The sequence below is a fragment of the Ornithorhynchus anatinus genome, chromosome 15, assembly GCF_004115215.2.
Source record: "Ornithorhynchus anatinus isolate Pmale09 chromosome 15, mOrnAna1.pri.v4, whole genome shotgun sequence".
Lineage (NCBI taxonomy): Eukaryota > Metazoa > Chordata > Mammalia > Monotremata > Ornithorhynchidae > Ornithorhynchus > Ornithorhynchus anatinus.
The window spans coordinates 14,211-35,254 of record NC_041742.1 but is presented as its reverse complement, the minus strand read 5'-3'; the positions used below and the strand labels follow the sequence as shown (position 1 = coordinate 35,254).

Genomic DNA, 21,044 nt, shown 5'->3' with positions numbered 1-21,044 from the left:
CAGTGCCTGCTCTCTAATTTGCAGATGGGAGGAAGGAGTGCTTAAATAGGACATATTCATTCATTCAATAGTATTTATTGAGCGCTTACTATGTGCAGAGCACTGTACTAAGCGCTTGGGATGAACAAGTCGGCAACAGATAGAGACAGTCCCTGCCGTTTGACGGGCTTACAGTCTAATCGGGGGAGACGGACAGACAAGAACAATGGCACTAAACAGCGTCAAGGGGAAGAACATCTCGTAAAAACAATGGCAACTAAATAGAATCAAGGCGATGTACAATTCATTAACAAAATAAATAGGGTAACGAAAATATATACAGTTGAGCGGACGGGTACAGTGCTGTGGGGATGGGAAGGGAGAGGTGGAGGAGCAGAGGGAAAAGGGGAAATGAGGCTTTAGCTGCGGAGAGGTAAAGGGGGGATGGCAGAGGGAGTAGAGGGGGAAGAGGAGCTCAGTCTGGGAAGGCCTCTTGGAGGAGGTGATTTTTAAGTAAGGTTTTGAAGAGGGAAAGAGAATCAGTTTGGCGGAGGTGAGGAGGGAGGGCGTTCCAGGACCGCGGGAGGACGTGTCCCAGGGGTCGACGGCGGGATAGGCGAGACCGAGGGACGGCGAGGAGGTGGGCGGCAGAGGAGCGGAGCGTGCGGGGTGGGCGGTAGAAAGAGAGAAGGGAGGAGAGGTAGGAAGGGGCAAGGTGATGGAGAGCCTTGAAGCCTAGAGTGAGGAGTTTTGTTTGGAGCGGAGGTCGATAGGCAACCACTGGAGTTGTTTAAGAAGGGGAGTGACATGCCCAGATCGTTTCTGCAGGAAGATGAGCCGGGCAGCGGAGTGAAGAATAGACCGGAGTGGGGCGAGAGAGGAGGAAGGGAGGTCAGAGAGAAGGCTGACACAGTAGTCTAGCCGGGATATAACGAGAGCCCGTAATAGTAAGGTAGCCGTTTGGGTGGAGAGGAAAGGGCGGATCTTGGCGATATTGTAGAGGTGAAACCGGCAGGTCTTGGTAACGGATAGGATGTGTGGGGTGAACGAGAGGGACGAGTCAAGGATGACACCGAGATTGCGGGCCTGCGGGACGGGAAGGATGGTCGTGCCATCCACGGTGACGGAGAAGTCTGGGAGCGGACCGGGCTTGGGAGGGAAGATGAGGAGCTCAGTCTTGCTCATGTTGAGTTTTAGGTGGCGGGCAGACATCCAGGTGGAGACGTCCCGGAGGCAGGAGGAGATGCGAGCCTGAAGGGAGGGGGAGAGGACAGGGGCGGAGATGTAGATCTGCGTGTCATCTGCGTAGAGATGGTAGTCAAAGCCGTGAGAGCGAATGAGTTCACCGAGGGAGTGAGTGTAAATGGAGAACAGAAGAGGGCCAAGAACTGACCCTTGAGGAACTCCAACAGTTAAAGGATGGGAGGGGGAGGAGGCTCCAGCGTAGGAGACCGAGAATGATCGGCCAGAGAGGTAAGAGGAGAACCAGGAGAGGACAGAGTCCGTGAAGCCAAGGTGAGATAAGGTACGGAGGAGGAGGGGATGGTCGACAGTGTCAAAGGCAGCAGAGAGGTCAAGGAGGATCAGAATGGAGTAGGAGCCATTGGATTTGGCAAGAAGGAGGTCATGGGTGACCTTAGAGAGAGCAGTCTCGGTAGAGTGGAGGGGACGGAAGCCAGATTGGAGGGGGTCTAGGAGAGAATGGGAGTTAAGGAATTCTAGGCATCGATTGTAGACGACTCGTTCTAAGATTTTGGAAAGGAAGGGTAGTAGGGAGATAGGACGATAACTGGAGGGGGAAGTGGGGTCAAGAGCGGGTTTTTTAGGATGGGGGAGACGTGGGCGTGTTTGAAGGCAGAGGGGAAGGAGCCCTTGGAGATTGAGTGGTTAAAAATAGAAGTTAAGGAAGGGAGGAGGGCAGGGGCGATGGTTTTAAGAAGGTGAGAGGGAATGGGGTCCGAGGCGCAGGTGGAGGGGGTGGCACTTGCGAGGAGGGAGGAGATCTCCTCTGAGGATACTGCAGGGAAGGATGGGAAAGTAGGGGAGGGGGTTGTTGGGGGGGAGGGGAGAGGCGGAGGGGTGACTTTGGGGAGCTCAGACCTGATCGTGTTGATTTTCGTGAGGAAATAGGTGGCCAGATCATTAGGGGTGAGAGATGGGGGAGGGGGAGGAACAGGGGGCCTAAGGAGAGAGTTAAAGGTCCGGAACAATCGGCGGGGGTGACGGGCATGGGTGTCGATGAGGGAGGAGAAGAAGCTTTGCCTGGCGGAGGAGAGGGCAGAGTTAAGGCAGGAAAGGATAAATTTGAAGTGTGTGAGGTCGGCTTGGTGCTTGGACTTTCGCCAGCGGCGCTCAGCAGCTCGAGCATAGGAGCGTAGGAGGCGGACGGAGGAGGTGATCCAGGGCTGTGGGTTAGTGGCGCGAGAGCGGCGGAGGGAAAGGGGGGCGAGAGAGTCGAGATGAGTAGTGAGGGTGGAGTTGAGAGCGGAGACCCGATCGTCGAGAGTGGGAAGAGAGGACAGGGCGGCAAGGTGAGGCGAGATGCTATTGGAAAGACGGATGGGATCGAGAGAGCGGAGGTCTCTGTGGGGCAGTAGCGAAGATCTGCAGGGGGAGGGAGTGTGAGAGATGAGGCAGGTGAGAAGGTTATGGTCCGAGAGAGGGATTTCAGAGTTGGTGAGTGAGGAGATAGTGCAGCGGTAGGAGATGACAAGATCGAGGGTGTGACCGAGTCGGTGAGTGGGCGCGGTATGGTGGAGGAGGAGGTCGGCAGAGTCGAGGAGGGATAGCAGGCGGGCGGCAGAGGAGTCGTCGGGTACATCCGTATGGATGTTGAAGTCTCCAAGGATCAGAGTGGGCAGAGAGAAGGAGAGAAGGAAGGTGAGAAAGGGGTCAAGGTGGTTGAAGAAGTCGGAGGTGGGACCGGGAGGGCGGTAGATGACGGCGACAAGTAACTGGAGTGGGTGGTAGAGGCGAATGATATGGGCTTCGAAGGAGGGGAAGGAGAGGGAGGGGGGAGGAGGGATAGTGCGGAAGCGGCATCGGGGCGAGAGGAGGAAGCCGACGCCTCCTCCCTTACCGGTGAGTCTGGGGGAGTGGGAGAAGGAGAGGCCTCCGCTGGAGAGAGCGGCGGCGGAGACCGTGTCTTCGGGAGAGAGCCACGTTTCCGAAAGGGCGAGGAGGAGGAGAGAGCGGGAGAGGAAAAGGTCATGGATGAAAGGTAGCTTGCCTGTAACAGAGCGGGGGTTCCAGAGGCCACACTTGAAAGTAGCTGTGGGTGCAAGGGGAGGAGGGGGGGAGGGGCGGGGGGAGGGGAGGGTTTGGATGGGAAGGAGGTGGCGGGGCCCTAGACGAGGAGAGGGGGATGAGGGGTGGCGGTGGGACAAGAGGACTGGGATGGGGCGTGGGTGGGGAAGAGAGAAGGGGGGAGGGGGTGAAGAGGGGGTTAGGTGGGGGGAAGAGTAGGGGGAGGGGGAAGAGGGGTAGCGGTGGTAAAGTGGGGTTCTAGGGCGGGAGAGAGGAGGGGGGGAGGAGACAGAGGAGAGAGCGGGAAAGAGCTGAGCGAGAGAGGGGAAGGGGAAGGGGAGGATAGGAAGGGGCGGGAGGGGGGAGGGGGGGAGGAGGGACATGGCGAGGCCAGAGAGGTGGGTGGCAGCACTGACAATAAACAGTAATAAACGAAATCGGTAATATAGCAACATGATACAATATGATACAGTACAGTGGTGCTAATATAGCAACATGATACAGTATGATACAATATCGTCGTGTTAATAAAAGGGGTGATGACCAGGGTCGGGGGTAGACTCGATTAAGGGGCGACCTGATCAAATTCAAAATCTGACGACAATAAACAATAAAAAGCGAGATCGCAAATATAGCAACATGCTACAGTAAGGCACACTACAATAGTGTTAATAAGCAGGCGATGACCAGGGTCGGGGGACGAGCCGACCCTACCCGATCAGACTCAAAGTCGAGCGGCCAGCGGCCGAGAGTGTCCCAGAGCTCATGACCAAATAACCCTGTGGCGGCGGGGGGGCCCTGAGGTTGTCCGGGGTGGGTGGCGGCCGTAGGCGGCGGCTAAGGCAAGGTAACATGGTGAGAACAAGGACGTCGTCGCCCGGGGCGGGGGCGGGAGGGATGACCGGGAGGGATGAATCACCTCAAGAGGGAAGAGGGAGTGAGGCCTTCCCAAAATGGCCGCCTCAGGCAGAGTGGGGGCTTCCTAAAATGGCCGCCTCGGGCGGAGTGGGGGAGCGGTTGGGGAGCACAATGTCCCCGGGCCCGAGCAGGGGGACACAATGTCCCCCGAGGACACAATGTCCTTGGGGCCGAGAAGGGGAGCACAATGTCCCCAGGATCGAGAAGGGGAGCGCAATGTCCCCGGGCCCGAGTGGGGGGGGGGGGTGGACTGGAAGCTGGTGGCTGGGGGTCTGTGGGGGCGAAGAATCATATGAATCAACGTGGTCGAAAGTGCAACAGGAGGTGTGATTGTTAAGGTGCTAAGATGATAGTTGGTAGGCCATAACCTGGGAAAGCTTCCGAGAGGAGGTGGGCTTTCAGAAGGAGGGAGGGTGTGAGCCAGAGGGTCGGAGGTGGGAGACGTGAGAAGAAGGCACAGTGAAAGGGTTGGTTTGTGCGGAACACAGAGTTCCTCAAAGGCAGAAGTCACATCCTTGGCTCTTATTGACTTTCCCAAGCACCCAGGGTACCACTGTGTACCCAGGAGGTGCTTAGTACAGCACTGTGCACTAAGGATGATAACTGTGTTATTTGAGAAGTGTTTACTTTGTGTAGAGCACTGTTCTAAACTCTGGGGAGGATGCAAGATAGATCAGACACAGTCCCTGTCCCACACAGACCTCACAATCTAAGTAGGAGGGAGAACAGACGTTGAACCCCCTTTTTTCAGATAAGGTAATTGAGGCACAGAGAAGTGAAGTGACTTTCCCCAAATCACACAGCAGGTAGGTGGCGGAGCCAGGATCAGAACCCAGGCCTCTGGCTCTCAGGCCTGTGCTCTTTCAACTAGTTCACGCTGTGGCCGGTCAAGGGTCGGTATGGTGTTGTGCTCTGTATGGACATTTGGGAGAACTTCCGGGCTGGCCCCGGAAGACCCTCAGGAAAGAGCAGATAAGAGGGAATTAATGAAATGGATTCCGAGTTGCCTCCATTTCTTACGTGTAATCGGGGCCCATCCCCAGGCTCTTTCAGCGATGGAAGAATTCCGAAATCTGGATCGGGATATCGAGGGCTCTGCCAAGCGCTGGAAAAAGTTCGTTGAATCGGAATGTCCGGAGCGGGAGAAGTTCCCTCAGGAGTGGAAGAACAAGACGGCGCTGCAGCGGATGTGTGTGATGAGAGCCGTCCGGCCAGACCGTATGACCTACGCCGTCCGGTGAGCGGACGGGGCCTGCCCCGCTCCCACCTCGGTCCCGCCTGGCTTTCCTGTTCCTGGATTGGAGCCCCCATTCCTGGGCGCCCACTCCCGTGAGCCTCTGGGAAAGGGCCCGTGCAAATGGCGCGGTGTGGAGGGACCTGGGAGGGCCCAACAGCTCCAGATCCAATGAGGGGCAGCGGGGTCCACGGTGAGTGTGGGTCCTTCCTCCAGATGTTCCATATGACATCATCATTCATGCTCTGTTCCCAGAATCACGCGTGAGACATCTTGGGTCTTGCGTCTCAATGCCCAATTCCCCTGAAGGTCATCATGGCTACCTTAGTCTCCAGGTAGCTGCGGAACACTCCCTTCCCCCCAGCTCCCCACCCTGACCCCTGGTGTCCAGTGTCCTCCCCACTCCAGCCTTTGGTGCTCCTCTGGCTTCTGCTCCTCGAATGGCCGGAGGCCTCGGACCTCTGGCTGGGACTTAACTGACGTACCTGCTTGCCTGGTCCCTCAGAGGGCTCATCGTTGCGGGGGCGGAAAGCCTCCGCTCTCTGAACCGACTGGTTCGGCCTAGAGATCGAGGATCTTGATTTCCCCTCTCAGGGTAGCCGGGCCCCCTCCCTCCGCTGGGCTCCTGGCCGGGGATCCGCTTCGCACCTCGAGGTGGGTCTTGGCCTGGAGAAAAGCGAGAACAGCTTCAGTCGAAGGAGGACGGCCAGTTTGGCGGGCGGGAAAGCGGAGGGGGGCAGAAGAGGCTCTGCTCCTTCCAGGGGCACCTTTGCCGCTCCCGCCGAGAAGAGGGCTCTGCCCCGCACCGGTGGTCGGTGACGGACGGTGTCTCTGCAGGGATTTTGTGGAAGAGAAGCTGGGTAGTAAGTACGTGACGGGCCGGACCTTGGACTTTGCTTCCTCCTTTGAAGAGTGCGGAAGGGCTACGCCCATGTTTTTCATCTTGTCTCCAGGAGTCGACCCCCTGAAGGATGTGGAGAAGCAAGGTACGGAGACTCTCACACGTACCTGCTAAGTGCACACATCCTAGAAAAGACTCTGAGCCAGGCCTGGGTGTGACATGCAGTTAGAGACAGAAGTACAGACAGGATTAGGCAGGTGTGGACCCACATGTGCATACACACACACACACACACACACACACACACTCTCTCTCTCTCTCTCTGGAAGAATGGGGGTTAATGACCATGGAGAGTGGCAGCAAGATGGGGATAGATGAGTTCTGTGGGGAGAATAGAGGGTGGATGCAGGGCAGAGAGTTTGGGGTATTGAACGATGGCGGTGGAAGCAAGAAAGTGACGCCTTCAGCAGTAGATGGGAACCTGCTTGTGCCTGCAAACGTGGATGGACGGACTGAGGTGGGAGGGGTACTTCCTGCCACTCTGCTCACAAGGAAACATCCTTGCTACGCTGATGGGGTCACCTCAGTTGGGCCCATCTCTGTTTCTAAACCTTGGCCTCCTGGTGTTCGTGAACCCTTTTTCTGAGGAGAATGGCTCTCTCCAGCTGGTCACTCCTTTGGCTGACGGTGTGCTCCAGTGGTTACCGATGGGTTCCCGCCGCGTCACAGGATCGGAGACTGCATCACGTCGCATCTTCCCTCCCATCCGTCCCGCCTTCATGGCCCCTCTCGGCCCGCTCTCTGGACCGCTAGGCCGCTATCTGGGTCTTCTGCCCTCATCCGTGCCGAACGGCAGCCGTTTGGGTATTCTGCTGTCACCTGGTCTCGGGTGTCCCACTGAGCTGAGCCGGGCTGCTGAGACCGAGCCTTGGGGGTGACTTGGGTCCCTGTGGTTGCTGATCTTTTCTTGCCGTTGTAGATGACGCTCGTCTGCCTTCTGTAGTAGGTCCAGTTAGCGTAGCCATAAGGAAGGTTGGATTGTGCCCTACCCACGTCAACTTGGAGTCAGTATGGAGTTAGAGACCTTGTTGTTGCTCATCTGGTCTGCAAATCTCCAAAAGTCAAGCTGGGCTTTTTCCCGGCTTTCTGCTTCTACCTCTTTGTCTACCAGGGCGCTGTTGGGCATCAGGCTGTCGAAGTAGCAGAGTTTGATGGCAGCAGTAAGTTCCAGGTTGCCATTGAAAGTTTTTGGATGCCCATGAGGAAGGGGTGATACTAGGTTTCTTGGTACAACTGAGCCTCAGCACCGAGGGGCTCATAAAGGTGTGGAACAGTGATGGAAAATTCCTTCCTCTCTCCAGGGAAAAAGCTCGGTTTCACCTTCAACAACCAGAATTTCCACAACGTGTCCCTGGGACAGGGACAGGAGGTGGTGGCTGAGGCAGCGCTGGATGTAGCTGCCGAGCACGGTCACTGGGTCATCTTGCAGGTACCTGCCCTTTCTGGTCCAGCCCAATCGGCCCTTCCAAGGCCCACTTTCTATCCCTCTTGCCCGACCTGGTCTTCTCTGCCTCTGCCGGTGTGATCTGTCCCTGGGTTCTCACATTCACCTGTTCTCTTTTTCCTTCTTAGCCAGTCTTCCTCGTCTCCCCTTCATCTCCTCCTTCCCCATTTTTACCTCTTCATCCCCTGACTTTCTCCAGCTCTTCCTTCACTTTTTCCTCCCTCGCCCTTGCCCTCCCCAAGATCGCTACTGAGCTCAGAATGAGCAATCTCCCCATTGGTTTTGGGTGCAAAGTGAATCCAAGTAGTAGGAGGTTGCTTGCATTCTTTAAGAGACGATATTCCTGGGATCTTCAGCCTTCACCGTGATGGTTAACCCCCTACCCGCCAAGCCCCCTTCCCTCATTTCAGGATCCTCCCCTATCCTCCCCGTTTCTTTTTCTTTCCTATCACCATCCTTTCCTCTCTCAAACACAGACGCACACCCACCCTGTCCACAGACACACACACATCTGCACTTGTGCTCGCACACAGGCACACACTGCTGAGCTGAGCTGCAGTAGCCTGTCATCCCCTGCTCCTCCAGCCACTGCCCGGCATTTGCAGCTCCGTCCTCATCGACAAAACTCTGCATTGGCCTCAGCTAGAGTGTGCGGACAGCTGACATGAATCTCTGCCTTAATGGAGGCTGCTTAGTGATTGACAGCATCCCTGGATTTTGCTCACAAAGAATCATAGAATCACCCTCTTGGCCTCCCATTCTTCCCTGCCTGGCTTTCTGCCTTCCCGCTCTAGTCCCACAAGCCCATTCCCTGAGGCATCTATGCACCTAGGCACCCATGCACCCAGGTATCCAGGCACTTATGCACCCAGTCACCCATGGACTGACACCCAAAGCCTGTAGCTGAACCTGAGGCTCCATCTTGGGCAGGCTGGCACCCGGCTTCTAAGATGGAGTCCAGCAAGTCAACCTAGGGTGCGGAAGGGGCTGGACCTTTTTCAGGGAGCAATGAGGCTGGCCATAGATTTGAGTAGCCGGGTTTCCCTGACGTTTGGCTCCCCACAGAACATCCACCTGGTGGCCAAGTGGCTTGGCTCCCTGGAGAAGAAGCTGGAGCAGCACAGTGCAGACAGCCACCCGGAGTTCCGGGTGTTTATGAGTGCCGAGCCCGCTCCTTCTCCCAGCAGCCACGTCATTCCCCAGGGCATCCTGGAGAACTCCGTCAAGATCACCAACGAGCCACCCACTGGCATGCATGCCAACCTGCACAAGGCCCTGGACAACTTCTCCCAGGTGTGGCAGGCTGGTGGGGGTGGGCAGAAGGGAGGGCAGGGCTGTGGTGAGGGGCTGGGGCCCAGGGTAGTTTCCATGTAGGGGTGTAGTCGGGGCTGGGGGACCGCTGTAGACCTGGCTGTGTGGAGGTGGAGGAGGGAGGGCTTGGTCTCTGGGAGAGAAGACATCTGGCCACAGAGAAGGGCTTCTCCCTTCCCCCCGGGGCATCTGGCTTCCAGCCCCCTTTTCCTGGGGTCAGCAGAAGGAGGGGCAGTGGTCGGGAAGATCCAGGGCCCACGTCGGGGTTCTCCGAGCTCCTGGAACCGGGCCCTACTCAACTGGTGGCTTCGGGATGATTCCTTTCCAGGACACTCTGGAGAGCTGCACTCGGGAGATGGAGTTCAAGAGCATCCTGTTTGCGCTCTGCTATTTCCATGCGGTGGTGGCAGAACGACGCAAGTTTGGAGCCCAGGGCTGGAACGGCATGTACCCCTTCAGCACAGGCGATCTGACCATCTCAGTGAACGTACTGCACAACTACCTGGAGGCCAATGTCAAGGTGTGGAAGGGGCGGGGCCTAGGGGGCTTGGAGGCGACAGCTAAAGTCGCTCGCTCGGTGCTCTGGGTATCATTTGCAGCGCCAGGTTGCGACGCCAGGCTCGTGCGATGATGGGGTCCGGGCCTTGACCGGCAGGTGGAGGTCTGGCCAGCCCTCCCAGGAAACGGAAGTGAGGGATGACCAGCTATCCGGGCAGGGGTTGGTCAGGGAACGCCAAGGATAGGCAGGGTGTGGTCAACGTAGGCAGGACAGTGGAGTCTGAACTCAGAGCAGTGCGGTCAGTGCTTGGCCCGGGAGGAACACCTTCAAGCCGTTTCAGCCCCAATCAGATACTGAGCTGACTGCAAGTGGACCTTCCCCTCGGGGCTCCGGGACCCGGCTCTGAGGGGATATTCCGGACAGTCGCTTAGAATGAGGGCGAGTTGTCTACATTCACTGCTTTGAATTCCTCTCCTCCAACTTTCTCCCGAACCCGTTCCAATTTGGCTTCTGTCCCTTCCACTCCACCGAAACTGCCCTCTCAAAGGTCACCAATGACCTCCTTCTTGCCAAATCCAAGGGCTCCTACTCTATCCTAATCCTCCTCGACTTCTCAGCTGCCATGAACTCGGTCGACCATCCCCGTCTCCTCAACACGTTATCCAACCTTAGCTTCACAGACTCCGCCCTCTCCTGGTTCTCCTCTTATCTCTCTGGCCGTTCGTTCTCAGTCTCCTTCGCGGGCTCCTCCTCCCCCTCCCATCCCCTAACTGTAGGAGTTCCTCAAGGGTCAGTTCCGGGTCCCCTTCTGTTCATCACCAAATCCAATCCGTCACCAAAACCTGTCGGGCTCACCTTCACGACAGTGCAAAGATCCACCCTTTCCTCTCCATCCAAACCGCTACCTTGTTGGCACAGTCTCTCATCATATTCCGATTAGACCGTAAGCCCGTCAAACGGCAGGGACTGTCTCTATCTGTTGCCGACTTGTTCATTCCAAGCGCTTAGTACAGTGCTCTGCACATAGTAAGCGCTCAATAAATACTATTGAATAAATACTATTGATTATCCCGACTGGATTACTCCATCAGCCTCCTTTCTGATCTCCCATCCTCCTGTCTCTCCCCGCTTCAGTCTATACTTCATTCTGCTGCCCAGATTATCTTTCTGCAGAAACGCTCTGGGCATGTCACTCCCCTCCTCAAAAATCTCCAGTGGTTGCCTATCCACCTTTGCATGAAGCAAAAACTCCTCACTGTTGGCTTCAAAGCTCTCCATCCTCTTGCCTTTTCCTACCCCACCTCCCTTCTCTCCTTCTACAGCCCAGCCCGCACACTCCGCTCCTCTGCCGCTAACCTCTTCACTGGTACTCGCTCTCGCCTGTCCCACCGTCGACCCCTGACCCATGCCCTCCCTCTGGCCTGGAATGCCCTCCCTCCTCACATCCACCAAACTAGCTCTCTTCCCCTCTTCGGAGGCTTACTGAGAGCTCACCTCCTCCAGGAGGCCTTCCCAGACTAAGCCCCCCTTTTCCTCAGCTCCTCCTCTTCGCCCCTACTCCCTCCCTCTGCTCTACCCCCTTCCCTGCCCCACGGCACTTGGGTATGTTTGTACATGTTTATTATTGTATTTATTAATGATGTGTATATATTTATGATTCTATTTGCCTATTTTGATGCTATTGATGCCTATTTTGTTTTGTTGTCTCCCTCTTTTCGACTGTGGGCCTGTTGGGTAGAGATTGTCTCTATCTGTTGCTGAACTGTACTTTCCAAGCGCTTAGTACAGTGCTCTGCACACAGTAAGCCCTCAATAAATACAATTGAATGAATGAATGGCAGAAAGTAGCCACACTGCTCGGCCCACCTTTCAAGCTGAGCAGCTTAACACATCGGGACACCATGCTCTCCTCTACTCCTCCCTCACCCTTCACCTCCTGTGCTCTGAAAGTGTTGCCTTGGGATCTTGGATCAAGGGAGGTCCAGGCAGAACCTCTTCCCCAGCCCCCCAACCCATGCAGCCCCCGCCCGGCCCCCTTCCAGGGACGGTGATCAGCCCGGAATCTCTTTGCCCTCTTCTCCCAGGTTCCCTATGAGGATCTGCGATACCTCTTTGGAGAAATCATGTACGGAGGCCACATCACCGACGGCTGGGACCGGCGCCTCTGCAGAAGCTACCTGGAGGAGTTCATCAGGCCGGAAATGCTAGAGGGAGATGTGGCCCTGGCCCCGGGCTTCCTCCTTCCAGGCAGCATGGACTACAGCGGCTACCATAAGGTGCTCACCCTCATGCTCCTTCCTCATCCGTGACCCACCTCTTCCCGCCCACCCCACCATCCTGGCTTCTCACACCAGACATCCCGGGTTGCCCCATAGCTGCCAAATAGCCAGTCGATGGATCCGGAAGGTCCCGAGTACTGAGCTGGTGTGGGCGAGCCCTGTGTTGAGCTGTGTGGGCAGAACGTGCCCTAATTCCAGATGGTCCCTGGGCTTTGGAAGTCGTGCCTTCCTGTGCAGCAGCAGGAAAGCAGGAGGGAGGAAGAGGACATGGTTTAGCCCACCCCTTCTCCCAACCTCCACATCATCTGAAGGCTCTGAAGGAGCCAAAGGGATGCTGCCTTGGATATCGGAGAGGGCAGCTCCTGGTGGCCATAGAGATGGGAGGCAGCAGGGCAGGGCAAGGATGAGGTGAATTTCTTTCCTCCCGGTCGCCATCTGCCCTTAAAAGTGCCCATCGTTGGAGGGAGGAGGAGGAAGGTGTGTGTGTGTGTGTGTGTGTGCGCGCGCGTGTGTGCGTGTGCATGCGCGCACGTGCATTCATTCATTTGCGTGCATGTGCTGTCTGCAGATGTCCTGTCTGAGGAGTGGTTTTCTTGTTCAAGATGAACAGTTCCAGTAAAGGCAGTTTGCAGAGAGTAGGGCGGGGGCGCAACAGGCTGTTGGTCCCCTTTGGACACAGAGTGTTGTTGGTGAAGGTGGGTGGCTTCTGGGGTATTTCTATGATGGGTACATGGTAGGGAGTGGAAGCATTTCAAGATCCAAGTCCCACATTGAACCCTTCTGCTTCCTGGAAACAGCAAGTCCCCCCACTCATTGGGTGGACAAGTGAATATAGCCAGGGTGACCACACCTCATAGCCCGCGCAAGCCAGCATGAGGGAGAGGGAGGAGCCTGCAGCTCTCCCCGACTCAGGCTTTTGTGGGGGGCGGACTCGGCACCCCATGAGGGAGGGACCATGAGCACGTCCCCGTCAGCTCCCTCCCGCTTTCCAGTACATCGATGAAGTCCTGCCCTCGGAGTCCCCCTATCTCTACGGCCTCCATCCGAATGCCGAGATCGGTTTCCTGGCCCAGACTTCGGAGAAGCTGTTCCGTACAGTGCTCGAGATGCAGCCTCAGGACCGCCAGACTGGGGACGCCACGGCGGCCACCAGGGAGGAGAAGGTTAGCGGGATTCGGGTGTGGGGAAGGGGACAGTCGCTCCTTGCAGGAGGGCAGCTTTGCCGGAGGTGGGATTGGGGCAGCATCCTCCCAGCCATGGGTGCCAGGGCCTCTTTGCTTGAGGGAGGCAAGGGGGCTTAAGAGAAAGGGGCCACGGCTGAGGGAGGCACCATACAGGGAACAGTGGGGACAAGGTGGGAGGAGGTGAGGGGTGGGATAGATTATGACTCTGCTGTGCACCTGGTCTGGGCATTACGGGCTGTGGACTTTAGGAAGCCAGGGCTTTTGGAGCCCTGGTGGGGGACTTAAGAAACAGACATTCCCCTGCATCCCTCAGCCCTGCACTTTCCCTTCTTCCCAGATTTCCCACCATACTCCCACACCTTTCCCCCTCTCCTCCTTCCTCTGCCTTCTCCTCCCCTTCTCCTTCTCCTTTCCTGCCTCCCCCTACTGGCCTCTTCCCTAGCCTGTCACCTGCTTCCCCCACCTCCATGCCTTCCCACCAGCCTCCCAGATTTTTGCCTTTAAGCTCGGGCTCGGGCTTCTACATCTCAGGTGAACGATCACTGGGTCAGTTTACCAGAGCTAATCCATTTCCTCCAGGGCCCTCTCGACTTCAGGGGTATTCCCTGGCCTGGACTCTGCCCCTGGGCTGGAGCTCAGACCTTCACAGTCTGTCTGGACCTCAGACCATTGGACCCATAGTCTGAGGCCAAAGGCAGCACTGAACCTTGAGTTGATGTTGCAGGGTAGCCCCCTGGATGTCATTTAACCTGCCTTCCCCAGCTAAAGAGTCCAGGGAGAGATGCAAGAAGCCCAGGGGTTGGACCTGATCATCTGGTGGGGAGGAGCCTGGGGAGCAGAGGTGGGGCTGGTCAAGGTCCTGGGCCGACCCTCCCCTGCCTGGAGGTCTCAGGGCAGGCTTGCCTCAAGTTCTGGACTCCCGAGGCCTCTCCCTAGGCTACCCCGGGCTGCTACCTCAGCCCTGACAGAGGCGGAAACCCGATGTTGCCGCTGGGCCTTCCTTTCGGACCGTTGAATTGGGGCCTGGCAGTGATGCAGCCACCGGAGCAAGAAAAAATGAGCCCTCCTATCCCCGGGGCATCCCCAGACCCTCAAGCAGGGCCTCTGGGGTCTCAGCCTTCCCCTCTTACCCGACTCCCTGTTGGCAGGTGAAGGCGTTGGTGACGGACATCCTGGAGAGGCTTCCTGAGGAGTTTGACCTCGCTGAGCTGGTGTCCAGGGTGGAGGAGCGCACGCCATTTGTCGTGGTCGCTTTGCAGGAATGTGAGCGCATCAATTTCCTCACTGGCACCATCCGGCACTCCTTGAGAGAGTTAGAGCTGGGCCTCAAGGTGAGACCTCCCCTGCCCCCGCCTCCCCAATGTGGCCATATAACCCCTGGTTGCCCCCTCCCGCTCACAGGGACAGGTCTGGCTAAGGCTCTGGGGTCCCACTTGGGGAAGGCCCACTGGTGCAGGAATCGGGGCCTGTTGGTTGTTCAGTTCTCAATCAGTTATTCACCACACTCTGTCCCGCATCGGGTCCAGGCAGGGCTGGCTAGCGTCCACCACACTGTATCCTGGGCTTGGTGCGGGGCAGGCTGATGTCCTCCAAACTGTGTTCCCGGGCTCTGTCTGGGCAGGACAGACTGGTGTCCACCGTGCAGTGTCCCTGGCTCAGTGCAGGCAGTTTGATGTCCACCAAACTGTATTCCAGGCTCAGTGTAGGCCGGCTGGTGTCTGTCACATTGTGTCCCAGGTTCGGTCCGGGCAGGACAGGCTGGTGTCCCAGGCTTGGTGTAGGCAGTCTGATGTCCAGCATATCACGCCCTGGGCTCAGCGCAGGCAGGCTGGTGTCCAGCATGCCGTGTCCCAGGCTCGGTGCAGGCAGGCTGGTATTGACCATAGTTTATCCTGGGTTCTGCCTGTGCAGGACAGGCCTGTGTCCATCCTGCCACATCCCAGGCTTGGCAGCAGCGGAATATGAGCCCATGTGGTCCAGCCAGGACCTGGCCTGCCCCGCGCCAGCTGGCCGAACTTCCTTTTTGGCTTGTCTTTCCTCAGGGTGAGCTGACCATGACCAGTGCCATGGAAAGTCTGCAGAGCGCTCTGTACCTGGACACCGTGCCGGAGGCCTGGACGAAGCGGGCCTACCCCTCCATGTCCAGCCTGGCCGCCTGGTTTCTGGACCTGCTGAGCCGCATCAAAGAGCTGGAGATGTGGACGGGGGACTTCGGCCTGCCCGCCTCGGTGTGGCTGTCCGGCTTCTTCAACCCCCAGTCCTTCCTGACGGCCGTCATGCAGGCCGCGGCCCGCCGCAACGACTGGCCCCTGGATAAGGTGTCCCTGCAGTGCGACGTCACCAAGAAGAGCCGAGAAGATTTCGGGGCTCCCCCCCGGGAGGGAGCGTATGTTCACGGCCTGTTCATGGAGGGGGCCCGCTGGGACAGCCAGGTAAGGGCCCCGAGGTGGGGGCAAACCTAGAGAAGTCATTTTGGAGGGGCAGGGCAAGGTCAAGAACAGATCACTGCAGTCCTGGGGGAGCCGGTGATGGTAAATGCCATGCTCTCTGACACCCGGCCAAATGGAAGAAAGATCTAGAAAGTGGCCTTTCTCGTGTCCCCCTTCACCCGTGAAACTTCAGGAAGTCAATCTCAAGTAGGAGAGTCCAGGTGGGAGGAGTTTACACGACTGGGATGGATCTGAGCCCATCCGTGGCCTGGAGCAGCCAGTCAGGTCAAACCGTAGGCAGTGCCTCCCCCCGGGCCTCCTCCTCCCGGCCCCCCCTCGGCTCCCCCGGCCCTTCCGCCTCACCCCCGGTCTTCCGCCTCCACACCCTTCTGGGAAAAACTCTTGGCTTTGAGACTCCCTATTGGCCTTCTCCTTTTCCCATCTCCTCTCCCCCCGCCCTGATCCTCCCCAGTTCCCCTTCTCATCAGGCCTCGCCCTCGCTTCACCCTCCTCTAGTCCTTCACTCTCACCCTCTCACCTCCTGGAATCCACTCCCCACTTCAGGCCTGGATTCTCCCCAGCCTCAGTGCTTACCGGAAGCCTTCCCAGGTTGAATCTCACCATTCCCGCCCTCTTGGTCTGCGACGCTGCCCCCGGCACTTTTTTAGACATCCATCTGTCTCCCTCTTCTCCCTGCTCACTCACTTATTCATTCTCTGCTGTGTCTTCCCCAACTCTGACTGTTTCTTAGGTCTCCCTCTGTACCATTTGTGGATAATTTGTATTTTTCCCATGAGACTGTCACGTCCTTGAGGATGGGGACCAAGTCTCTTACCTCTATTGTACTTGCCCAAGTGCCCGATACAATGCTCAGTCAATAAGAATGAGGACCTCTGGGGCTGTCTGGGGCAAGGGGTGAGTGTCTTGCTGACGTGAAGATCCAACAGGGCACTTCTAATGGGATTTCCATCCACTACCTGAACCTGGACCCAGGCAGGATTTAGCCAAAAGCTTCCACGGGGACTTCCTTCCTTACCATGTGGCTGCGCCTGGCTTGTGGGATTACCAGAATAATGCTCCCCCACAGGGACTTTCGATCTTTTGACCCCATCGAAGTTTCTCGCGTCATCATGCCCCATTTAGCTTCCATACCCAAACATCCTTCTCTTGATGACCAGTTTGACGCCCTCAACGCCACCCTCTCTACTGAAATCAACTTGCTCGCTCTCCTACCCCGTCGTCCATCTTGTGCCACTAAACCACAGCCCCGCATCACCTCTATAGTCCGCTTCATTCGCTCTCATGCATGAGCTGTGAGCTGCAGAGCACTGGTGGCAGAAATCTAGATAGAGGCCCGAACTTGCCCACCTCGAGTTCATCCTTGTGTCTTTAACTCTGCCCTCTCCTCTGCTTGGCAAAATGATTTCCCCATTCTTATCGACACGTATGCCCATCACCCTCGCCAGTTGTTCCAGAAATTAAACTCCCTCCTCCAACCCCCCGTCCCACCTCCTTCCCCATCTTTTCCTGCCAATGATCTGGTCAACTACTTTACTGATAAGATTGAAACCATCAGGTGTGATCTCCCTAAAATATCCTCAGTTCCTTTCTTGTCCCTCCTTCCTTCTGCCCTTTCTTCCACTCTTTCATCTTTCCCAGCAGTATCTCAAGAGGAGATTTCCTTCCTGTCTTCTCTCAAAATTCACCCCCTCCACCTGCACGTCCAATCCCATCCCTCTGCACCTTACCAAAGCACTTGACCCACCTTCTTCCCTCCTTGACTGCCATTTTCAAGTCTTGGCTATCCAAAGGCTCTTTCCCTACTGCTTTGCTCACATCCCATATCTCCCCTATCCTAAAAAAAACCTTCCCTTGACCTCATGGCTTCACCTTCAGTTATCGCCCCATCCCCTTCCTACCGTTCTTATCCGAATTCCTTGAATGAGTTGTCTACACCGCCGTCTCAAATTCCTCTCTTTCAATTGTTTTCCTGATCTCCTGCAAGCTGGCTTCCATCTCCTTCGCTCCAGAGAAACCACCCTCTCAGAAGTGACAGATGATCTCCTTCTTGCCAGAGCCAGTGGCCTCTACTCCATCCTAATCCTCCTCAGCTATCTTTGTCACTGTGGATCACCCCCTTCTCCTGAAGACATTATCCCATCTGGGCTTCAGTGTCACTATCCTCCCCCGGTTCTCCTAGCTCCTGGCTGCTCATTCTCAGCCTCTTGGATGGGGTCCTTCTCTGCCTCCCACCCCTAATTGTGGGAGTCCTTCAAATTTCAATTCACGGTCCTCTTCTATTCTCCATCTACACACACTCCCTTGGAGAATTCATTCACTCTCCTGGCTTTAACTATCACTTCTATGTGGAAGATTCTCAAATGTACATATCCAGCCCTGATCTCTCTCTCTCTCTCTCTCTCTCTCTCTCTCTCTGCTGTCTCACATTTCCTTCTGCCTCCAAGACACCTCTACTTCGATGTCCTCCCGTCACCTCACACTAACATGTCCCAAACAGAGTTCCTTATCTTCCCACCCAAACTCTGTCCTCATCTTGATTCTCCCGTCACTGTAGAAAGCACCACCATCCTTCCCGTCTCACAAGCCCATAACCTTGGTGTTATCTTAGACTCGTCTCTCTCATTCGACTCACATATTCAATCACTAAATCCTGTCATTTCAACCTTCACACCATTGCTAAAATTCCCCCGCTCTCTCCATCCAAACTGCTACCATGGTAATCCAAGAATTTATCCTGTCTCACCATGATTACCATATCAGCCTCCTTGTGGACTTCCATGCCTGCTGTCTCTCTCCACTCCAGTCCCTACATCACTATGCTGCCCAGATCATTTTTCTACAAAAAATTCAGTCCATATTTCCCCACTCCTCATGAACCTCTAGTGGTTACCCACCCACCTCCGCCTCAAACAGAAACTCCTCACTCCAGACTTTATAAAGCGGTCAATCACCTCACCCCCTCCTACCCCACCTCACTGCTCTCCTACTACAACCCATCCTGTACACTGCACTCCTCTAATGCCACCCTATCCGCCGTACCTTGATATTGTTTTTTTCACCACCAGCCACTCGTCTACGTCACGTCTCTGGCCTGGAACACCTTCCCTCTTCATATCCAACGGACATTCATCGCCTCCAAGAGGCCTTCCCTGACTAAACCCTCCTTTCTTCTTCTACTCCCTTCTGCGTCACCCTACCAATTGGATTTTCTCCTTTTATTTACCCTTCCCTCAGCCCCACAACACTTATGTCCAAATCTGTAATGTATTTACTTACATCATTGTTTGTCTTCCCCTCTAGACTGTAAGCTTGTCGTGGGTGGGGAACATGTGTACCAACTCTATTATACTGTAATGATAGTAATAATGATGATGCATTTGTTAAGTGTTTATTTTGATCCAAGCACTGTTCTAAGCACTGAGGTACTTACAAGATAATCGGGTTGTCCCACGTGGGGCTAACGGTCCCAATCCCCATTTTAAAGATGAGGTAACCGAGGCACAGAGAAGTTAAGTGATTTGCCCAAAGCTGCACAGCGGACAAGCAGAGGAACCAAGATTAGAACCCGCCGCTTCTGACTCCCAAGCCCGTGCTCTTTTCACTAAGCTACGGTGCTTCTCCCAAGTGCTTAGCACCGTGCTCTGCACATAATAAGCACTCAATAAATACAGTTGATTGATAATGAATTGTCATTATGGTATTCAAAGAATGCATACTTTGGGCTAAGCACTGTGGTAGAATCAGGCTCATTAAATCAAATGCAGTTCCTGCCCTCCATGGAGCTCACTGTCTTGTAGGGAGGGACAGCAGGGCTCTTATCCCAACCGTACAAGTGTCCACCATGGGGCTCAGTGGACTAGGAAGGTGGGAGAGCAGGGATTTTACAAATGGGGAAATAGAGGGCCCGAGAGGCTGGCCTTGGTTAGGGTCACATAACAGACCAGAGGCAGGGCTGGAACTTGAGGCTGGGCCTCCTAGCTCCCAGGTCCTCGATCTTCCCACTGGGCCATGGTCTTCTGCAGAGCCCTCCCTTGGCACTTTGCCCAGGATAGGTAGGACTCTGGCAGGCAGGAATTCGGAAACATTTTAGAAAGCCAGATGATGAAGCTTTGACCACTTTCTAGGGGCCACCGGGGTTCATGACCCTCGAGGTCTCAGTGGCGCAGAGGGTCCCGGGCTGCCGTATGCTATAGGTGGGAGCGGCCGGGGCTGCTGCTCCTGCTACTATTGCTGCTGCTGCTGCTGCTGCATCGCGGGAGCCTCAGCGAGCTCTCCTCTCTTCACATCCGGCTCTAGCCGTGCAAACGCTGCCATTTGGTGGCGAGATGGCGGGAGCTCCCTAGGCTGTCCAGAGTACCGACGTGGCCCGGTTCCTGCCCTCCACAAGAAATGGGTAGTGAAGATACTCCAAGTCCCGTCACCAGGGCACTGGGTCCTCCCACGGAGAGAATCACCCCCAAAGCTGGACGCCCCTTGCCCAGCGTCCAGCAGTGCCATTCCCATACCACGGTCACGTGAAGAAACGCACACGTGTGTGCGGGGGTCTAACTCAGAAGAGCGCTATGCTTGGTCCTGGGATAACGGGGCCGGGGAGGGGCTGGGATCTGAGCCGGGCCCATGAAGAACGGAGGGGCCGATGATTCCGCCGGCGCCTCGACCCGACTCCGTGCACGGGTGGCCGCCCTCATCCGGCTCTCTTCTCTCTTCCCAGGTTGGGGTCATCGCTGAGGCCAGGCTGAAGGACTTGACTCCCCCCATGCCCGTGATTTTCATCAGAGCCGTCCTCGGGGACAAACAGGATTCTCGGGGAACGTACCCCTGTCCCGTCTACAGAACCCGCCAGCGCGGCCCCACCTACGTCTGGACATTTAACCTTAAAACGAAAGAGGTCGCGTCCAAATGGGTGCTGGCCGGGGTGGCCTTACTTATGCAGGTGTAGCCGGGACCCGTGGCTGTTGGGCAGAAGAGGGCTCAGTGGGTGGGAACTTTTCCAGGGGCCTTGGGACTCTAGGTCAGGAGTCGGGCACCCTGCTGGCCACCTGGTATCTGGATGGTGAGGTCTCTGGATCCTCAGGAAGTACCAGAGTCACCCGGGGTCCTGGCGGAGGGGCGTCCCGGAATGGGTCGCGCACGTGCCCTAGCCGGGGAGGGGGGTGAAGGCGGAGGGCTCGTCTTCTCTGTGTTCCAGAGTGAACATCCCTGTGCTCCTCGTCTCTCATGTCACTGGGGAGGCTTAGGGCCTGGCCGGAGTCACCCCGAAGGGTCTTGCCTAATGAGCTAGAGAGCAAAGAACTGAATGATGGGAAGTATTTCCTAATAAAGTGATTCATTCTTTGACACGTTTTGATGGAAATATGTCTTCTTAACCCAGGGACATCTGACCCCATGCCCCAAGTAAGAGAGGCCTTGCCAGTGGGGAGGAGTCCGGGGGAAAGGGGAAATGCAGCTCACTGTTGGGATCCCGGTTTTCCCTCCTGCTGGCTTCAGACTGAGGCCTTTCTTCCTCTGCACCCTCCCCTCTCCCCTCCTCCTCAGCCTGGGCCTCACTCTCCCTGGCTTCCACCCCTGAGCCCATGGGTTCAGTTCCCCTCTGACAGCT

General features: G+C 56.3%; 1 protein-coding gene across 1 annotated transcript in view; it reads left to right on the top strand.

Annotated features, from left to right (window-relative positions):
• LOC100089249 (dynein heavy chain 9, axonemal-like) overlaps nucleotides 1–20,782 on the top strand; it is an 87,747-nt gene extending 66,965 nt beyond the window's left edge. The window contains 10 exon segments of the mRNA XM_029079882.1: nucleotides 5,187–5,380; nucleotides 6,215–6,363; nucleotides 7,580–7,707; nucleotides 8,788–9,015; nucleotides 9,362–9,553; nucleotides 11,617–11,808; nucleotides 12,804–12,974; nucleotides 14,144–14,326; nucleotides 15,038–15,427; nucleotides 20,157–20,782. Of these exon segments, the coding sequence (XP_028935715.1) occupies nucleotides 5,187–5,380; nucleotides 6,215–6,363; nucleotides 7,580–7,707; nucleotides 8,788–9,015; nucleotides 9,362–9,553; nucleotides 11,617–11,808; nucleotides 12,804–12,974; nucleotides 14,144–14,326; nucleotides 15,038–15,427; nucleotides 20,157–20,384 (2,055 nt within the window). The 3' untranslated portion in view covers nucleotides 20,385–20,782.
• The last annotated feature ends 262 nt before the right edge of the window (nucleotides 20,783–21,044 follow it).